Genomic DNA, 7,730 nt, shown 5'->3' on the forward strand with positions numbered 1-7,730 from the left:
CACGCCTATAATTCTAGCACTCTGGGAGGCCAAAGTGGGAGGATCTCTTGAGCTCAGGAATTCAAGACCATCCTGAGCCCTGAGCAAGTGTGAGACCCCATTTCTACTAAAAATAGAAGAAAAAAGCCGGGTACGGTGGCAGGTGCCTGTAGTTCCAGCTTCTCTGGAAGCTGAGGCAGGAGGATCACTTGAGCCCAGGAGTTCGAGGCCATCCTGGGCAACATAGCAAGACCTCATCTTTAAAAAATTACAAATTAATACAAAGAAATTTAAAAGGGAGTACTTTCTGGAAGAGTGCAACACTTAGGTGAATGGTCCTGGGAGGGGCATGGCTCAGGGCAGCTCAACCCTCTGAATTGGGAGACTTGGGACTGAAAGCCCCCTCCCCTCCTCCTGACCCCAGGAAGCACCAGCCCCCACCTGCCCCTGGCCTACCCAAAATCTGGAAGCAGTCTTCCTCCCTGGCTGTCAGACAGAGGGCCTGCCCCACCTCCGGTCTCTCTGAGGGAGCAGCCTGGAACTCGATCCCCCTGGAGGTGTCCCCTTGCACCTTAGCCTGGCCAGCCTGGCCCGGGGCTTTCTCTCCTGCTTCCTTCTGGCTCCCTGCCTGGGCGTTCTTTCCTCCTCCTGCCTTGGCTGGGCTGGGATCCGTGGGGCTGGGGGTCACGGGCACCCCTTCAAAGGTGAGCTCCGACGCCTCGCTTAGGGGCTTCTTGGCCAGCAGCTTCTCAGAGCTAGAAGGTGAGAACACAGAGGTGAAGCCCTCAGCAGCCACAGCGCTGAGCCCTGCGCGACTCTAGGTGCCCCAGAGCCTCATCCGCAATCGGGGCGAACACAACCCCGCCCCGAACGCACAGGGCAATACATCCGAATTCACTTTGTACAAAACCAAGGGATCTTGATGGCTACGGTCATTATCTTGACCATCGACACACTAATAGTCCATTAGTAACTATTAATAGAATTGTTGATACGGTTAATCATCATGTGGATTCAACTAGGGAGTTACGGAGCTCTTGATTCACAAAAACTGTGGGGATGTAATTGATACTAATACATAATTATCAAACGGATACGGGAAGTGTTATTATTGCTGCTTACAATTTATCATGAATGACCTCATTAGCATTCAGGTAAATATAACCGATTGCATCATAAGACTGGTGCTATATTATGGTTGTGAAAGTATTAGTGATGATCCACCAATCCGGTTGTTAGTCATCTTTTCATATTATACCAATAACTTTATTAAGAAGAAGGGTTATCCTTTCTGCCTGACATTTCAGCCCTGCCCTTGGCTAGACCCCAGCCCATGGAGTAAGGGGAACTCTGGACCCCGGGTGCCAGCTTGGGCGGTATTTGACGGTCTCTTCTGCCAACATTCTGGTCCTCAATGAACGCAAAGTCCTGGTTTCTGCAGGAGAGCCGATGCCCAGGACAGAGGGAACTGAACGTCAGAGCTACCCTCCCCGGCACCAAATGTGGTGATGCCTAAGACAGGGCACTAAGTGCAACCCCTGAGGATAGAGCCCAGGACCCCCCAACTCCCGGGCAGGGGCAGGCACCTGGTGATGATGGCGGGGCAGCTGGGGCTGTGCAGAAAGGCGGGTGAGCCCCTCCTGGCCGCGGCCTGGCCCGCTGCTGCCTTTTTGCCCACCTTGGGCTCTCCAGGGTCCTGGCTGCCGGAGGCTCCCCGCTCAGCATTGGGCTTCTTGACACTGGCCTCGGCTGTCGCAGTCTGCTGGGGCAGGGCCGCCGGCTGCCCAGCACTGCCCTCTGCGGGCCCCCCACCCCTGTCACCCTCTCCCTGGGGACTCTGGCTGCTAGTTGAGGGTTGGACCAGGGCACCATCCCCTTTCTCTGGGGCAGGGGCTTTGGCATCTTTCTTCAGGGTGGATGGATCAGGATCTTTCTTTGGGTCTGGGGGGCCAGGGTCTTTCTCTGCAGCCGAGGGTCCTTTGTCTGCGGCATCTTTAGGTGTCTTGTCTGCAAAGGAGGTGAGTCAGTCACCCATCAGGATCCAGCCGCCCCCCACTCTCTCTCCAGACAGCTCCGGGCCCAGGTCCCCACCCAGGCAACAGCTTGCAAATGCTTGTCCCACTGAGCCTCTGGGGCCACTTGATGGGCCCTAGAGGTGGGCTACCAGGACCTTGGAAGCCCTCTGTGAGGGGCTTCTGGCCCTTTGGGTGGGCTGGACGGCCCCCGCTGTCCCCTGCCCAGAGAGTGTAGGCGCATCCCCAGCAGCCATCCATGGAGGCTTCACATCTTCCCTGGAGAGGGCTTCATACAGGCCCCGGACCCAGCACAACCCAGCCAGAGATTCTGCTGATTTCTGGGTCCCCATGCACCATGCAAAGAAGCCTCAGGCACAGAATTCCCACTGAGGAACCTGCCCAACCCTGGATTCAAACACCCCTCCCCAAGCTCCTCCCTCCACCTCCTGCCCCAGCTTGGCACCTGCTGTCGGGTTCTGGCTTCCCAGCTCCGCTGCTCCATTTTCTGTTGCCATGAGGTAGGGAGGTGTGTACTTCTGCTCGTCTAACTCAAGTCTTTCTAGCTGCAGAAAGAAGAGTGGGGTGTGTCGGGCTGTCAGAGTCCTCCTCTCATCTGGCTGTGGTGAGAGAGGAGGCCAAGCCCAGCTGGTGGAGGGGAGAGAGGTACCTGGAGCAGAGGGACAGCCCGGTGGCCGTCTGTCTCACAGCGGCTGCTCAGGAGCAGTCCTGGGGCAGTTGTAAGGGACTGGGCCGGGTGGGCAGAGGCGGAGGCAGGGGCGCGGGCAGTGGAGGCGGGGACGGAGGAGAGGATCTCTTACACCAGGGGCCATGCAGCTCGGACTGCCACCACCTGTCACTCTTGGCCCCCGTTCAGAGGACACGGCATTCTTCCCATGGCCCAACGGGGGGGAGAATGGTGTTGGAATAAGCAGGAAGAGCACAGGGAGGGGGCCCCTGGAGCCCTGGGGGAGCAGCCCTTTTCCCAGGCCTTGCCCAGTATTCATCAGAGAGGGGGCCTGGACAGAGAGGGGCTCTGAGCCAGGGCTGAAGGGCAAAACTGTGCCCAGGCTGGGCCCTGGCTCTGCCACCTGCGTGCCACATCTCCTGGGCTCTCCAGAACCTGGGTAGGGCCACAGGAGGCCCAGGGATGACCACCCGACCCCATGCCCAGCTCCGTGCCCCTGGCGTCCAGACCGATTTTGGTTGTCTTTGGGGGAGAAATGGTCGCAGGGGCACTTGCTGTACATGTCTGTGGGCCTCAAAGCTTTTTCTTTTGAAAATGGCTTTTCCTTGGGCTCCTGGGGAGATGGAGGCTGCCCCGAGTGGCGGTGGGAGATGGACAGCGCCCTGCGCCCCTCCCCGAGCTGACCAGTTCTCTCCCAGGCCCACCTGGAGGCAGGGGTGTTCGTAGGGGTAGGATCGCCCACTACAGTGGTGACCCGAGGGGCACTCCCGCCCGAGGTGTTCAAGATGAGATGCGACGGGAAGAGCTATGATCCGTCGCCCAGCGTCTGTCTGCCCAGAGCCTTTCTCTGGGGGCCCCTGAGAACCAGCCAGAGCCCAGCGCCCGGGAAGAAGCTGCGGAGTTGGCACCTGGGTTCAGGTCCTGATGCGGCAAACCATCCACTCCCCCCACAGCCTCAGCTCCTCTCACTGTCAAGTGCGAAAACAACCACCGCTCTCAGATGAGAGAGAGGAGGGAGAACGCAGCACCTCCCAGCGATGGGGAAACAGGTAGCTAAACGGTAGCTAAAATAGGTAGCAAAAAAAGATTGAGGAAGCTGTTAATGAACTGATATTAAGCAACTTCCAAAGTAGGGGGAAAAAAGCAAGGTGCAGAATGGCATGTGGAGTGTGCTATCACTTGTGCAAAAGGGGGAAATAATACAGATCTTTTACTGCATACACGTAAGAATTTCTTCGGCAGGATAAGCAAGAAACTGGGGGCCAGGGTGGGAAGGAGTCATCCCTGCACACCCTTTTACTTTTCTATTTGAACCATGAATTATGTGAACTATTCAAAATGAGTGAAATTTTTTAAGTGAGCAAATATCAAGAGTTCAGGATACAAGCTAGCAAAAACCAAAGTTGGGGGTCCTTCCCCAATCCTGACCACCTTTGCTCTGCCTGCCTCCAGACCTGGCCCTCCTCCCCTCTATTCCTCTTCTTCAAGGTCCAGTTGACAGCCTGCCTCTTCTAGGAAGCAAAAATAACAGCGAATGCCTGTGTAGCACTGGCCACGTGGTAGGCCTCGACCTACGTTAAATCCGCTCACATGGTCTTCATAAATGGCCATGGAGAGGTTAAGGAACTTACCCAAGGACACACAGCTCGTAAGGGGCTGAGCTGAGATCTGAACCCAGGTTCTCCTAAGGAAGGGAGCTCCCACGTACGGAGTGCCTGCTATTAGCTTTATCTGTCTTGCCTTTAAGCATCATCTTGGTAATAACTCTGTGAGGAGCGTTCATCCCATTTTCTGGATGAGGATGGGGAGAGTTACAGGAAGGAGTAGTTTGCCCAAAGCCACTCAACAAGGAAGGACGTTGAGCCTGGAGTGTCCTTCAAAGTCCAGAGTCCTCTTTCTTCCCTAGAATCTCCCAGCCTGTGCCTTGCCCATGTCTCCCTGCTGGGTAAGTCCTTCGTGGACCTTGCGGTGCGCTAAGGTCGAAATGCTTCCCGTCCATGCCTAGCACTCGGATCTCCTGGCCCTCCATCCGGTGGTCCCCACAGCAGGTTCTAGTGTAGTTTGAAAGTTTGCCGCCCAACCCCAGCCTCCGTTAGTGCCCCAGGCTGACCATGGGCTGCCACTGTCTTGGGGCCCTTCTCAGCTGGGCCTGGATGACGCCCATGTGCGTCCCCAGCACAGAGTGTCCTTGCCAATCAGTGTTTGATGAGTAAACGACTGAGTAACTAGTAAGGCTCTGGATTGGGGCTTGGGGGATTACTTCGCCACGATGGCCCTTGCTGACCTCCCCGGGTCATTATCGTGGTTAGCAATACCGATCATTTTATTGGGTGTCCACTAAGGCCCAGGACTATGCCAAAGATCCAGCTCATGGGATCCTCACAAGGGACTCTAGGGGCAAGTGTTGGACCATTTTAAAGGTGTGGAAGCTGATGCTCAGACAGGGTTAGTTACTGTCCCCAAAGTCACATGGCTAGTGAGTAGCTTTAAACTACCCAGATTCAAATGTAGAGCCACCTCCTGATGAGACCATATCCCAGATTGGGACAACTTACAGGGCATTATTTGCTACTTTTGTTATGTTATGATTCCCAAGTAATAACAACATTTATTGAACTTTTACTGAAATGGACCAGGTCCTGGGATAAACGACTTCATGAGTGTCCTTCCTCCAAACCTCACAACACCCCTACCACGTAACGATTAGGAGATCTGTCAGTGAGGCTCTGCCACCAATAGCTGTGAGCACGGCCCGATGCCTTCTCTCATTTCCTCTTCTCTAAGAAGAGCACCTGTCTCACTGCAGGGGGTATGTAAGCACTTAGAACAGTATAGACGTGCATAGCAAGTGCTGGATAAATTCCGCCTATTTCATTCCCATTTCATAGATGTGACAGGAAAACTGAGACACAGGGCAAAGTCACAGAGTTAGGATCGGACCCATCTAACTAACCCAAGGCTTGGCTCAGAACCACTCTGCCCCGTTGCCCCCTCTCACAGGGTGGCTGGGAGCACGTAGCCAGCACATGTATGTGGGGTGCTTGGCACAGCACCTGCAGCACTGTGGGGGCTCAATAATGTTGTAGACACCCCAGGTAGAGGGCTCAGCTGTCCCTGCCAGCTCCCCTGCAGTGCCTCCCCCTTGGGAAGACAGGCTGGCCTGGCTCCGGATCCATGGGATGTCTGCTCCAGCCAGCTGCTCCCTGGGAGTCCCCAAGCTTCTCAGCGCTCCCTTGGAGGCACAGGGTGGGGCACGGGGAAACCCTCCACCCACCTAGGGGCTGCCGGAGCCCCTGCCCACCCTTGAGGAAGAAGGGGCTTCCCCGCCCTGCACCAGCTGTGCAGACACCCTCTTTGCCTCTACAGGGGCAGAGCAGGAAGTGGGGCAATGCCAGGACCAATTAAACTTGCCAGGGGAATTAAGGTCAGCAGGATGCAATTATGCCTGTTGGATTTAACAAGGCCAAGAGGGAAGGTTTCTCCAGCCAGAATTCACGGCTCCTTAGGCCTCTTGCCCTGAGTAGCTCTGCCTTCCAGCGGCCTAGGCCTCCGGGCTCACCTCCGTCTGGGAGAATTTGTTGGAAGCGAAGGGGTTAACTCTACCCAGGCACTGCTTCCTTGGCTCTGGAGAGGGAATCAGCCCAGCCAAGAGGCTTTAAAAGGACCTGCTCAGAGGAGACATGCCCAGACTGACCCTTTCCCTGCTCTGCTGTGATGGAAAATCCAAGGAGTTGAGCAACCACCTTTCTGACTCCAAAGACAGCAGCCAACTCCCCTTACAACTTTCCCTCTGTTCCTGATTTGGGAGCCACTCAGGGCTGTCGTTAGCAGGTTGTTTTCTCTCGCCCTCTCCCTCCTTGGACCCCTGAGCCCAGAGCCTTGGCAGTACCTCTCGGGCCTCTGGAAAAGCCCTAGGTGAGGTTGCTGTCCTCACAGCAGACCCTGCCCTTCCAGGCACGGTGGTCAGCGGAGATCTGTGGGCATTCTGTGTAGCAAACTAGACATTGATTTCTCTGGAAACCGAGTCAACACACTGTCATCCCAGCAATAAAACTGCAGAATTTATTGCTAAGATTATTTACTGAGTGCTCTATTCTGTGGCAAAGATTAAACTGGTCACTTTGGGGACACAGAGATGAAGCTGGGGGAAAGCTATGGAATCACCACGTATGGCATTGTAGGTAAAAAAAGATTGCAAAAATCATCCATGGGGTGGGCTCCTTTTTGTTCAAAATATTTACAGAGATGACTGGAGGGACATTAAATGGACATATTAAGAGGTGTGGGAATGGAGATTATTTTTATTCTTCGCCTGGATTTTCCAATTTTTTCTGAAATGACCCTTTGTAACTCTTACCGGTTTAATCAATAATTCAAAATATATCAACATGGACACAGATTTCTTCAAATAAGGGCAGAAAATGATAAGAGCTCTAATGAAATATAAAACACTGTGGGCTTTCAGAAGCAGAGTCTTTGGGGCTGAGGTCATAGGGGATGGCTCAGGGCCTCAGAGAACTCACAATTCAGCTACTGCAGGGCTTCGCTCTGTGCCTGAGCCCCAGTGAGTTTGTTTCCAATGAAGCTTTTTTGGAATGAGGCCCCAGGAATGTCTCTATAAACCAGCATTTCAGGTGATTTTTCATGCACACCCAAGCTGGAGAGCCGCCAAGTCAGAGCTCCAGCTCACTGGAAAGCATTCCAAGAGCTTTGGAAGAGCACCAGCTTTAGGGCACTGTCCCGGGAGTCACACTGGCACCGTCAGTGGAGAGCTTCAAGGACACGTGTGCCTATAGACGGGGGCCACACCTGTCAACCCTGATGCACGCCGGACCACCTGGAGAGTTTTCACAACCCCTGAAGTTTGAGCCACTCCTGAGCTTAGACCAATTAAATCTGAACATTTGGAGGTGGGGCCCAGGTGTTGGTATTTATTTATTTATAATTAATTTATTTTTGAATTTTTTAAAAATTGGTTTTTTATATTTTTTTATGAAGCGGTGGGAGGTTGTGAGAAGGGGTGCTCAGTTGCCTTGTTTGTTTTTGTTGAG

General features: G+C 54.1%; 1 protein-coding gene across 1 annotated transcript in view; it reads right to left on the bottom strand.

The window, feature by feature from the left end:
• Positions 1-2,709, bottom strand: part of MYLK2 (myosin light chain kinase 2) — a 13,865-nt gene extending 11,156 nt beyond the window's left edge. The window contains exons 1-4 of the mRNA XM_012665764.1: positions 2,662-2,709; positions 2,458-2,557; positions 1,566-1,986; positions 436-734 (exon numbers count right to left, since the gene is read on the bottom strand). Coding sequence (XP_012521218.1) covers positions 436-734; positions 1,566-1,986; positions 2,458-2,509 — 772 coding nt within the window. The 5' untranslated portion in view covers positions 2,510-2,557; positions 2,662-2,709. The remainder of the gene's footprint in view (positions 1-435; positions 735-1,565; positions 1,987-2,457; positions 2,558-2,661) is intronic.
• Positions 2,710-7,730: the final 5,021 nt, after the last annotated feature.

Source organism: Propithecus coquereli, unplaced genomic scaffold (genome assembly GCF_000956105.1).
Source record: "Propithecus coquereli isolate 6110/MARCELLA unplaced genomic scaffold, Pcoq_1.0 Scaffold122, whole genome shotgun sequence".
NCBI classification, from domain to species: Eukaryota; Metazoa; Chordata; class Mammalia; order Primates; family Indriidae; genus Propithecus; species Propithecus coquereli.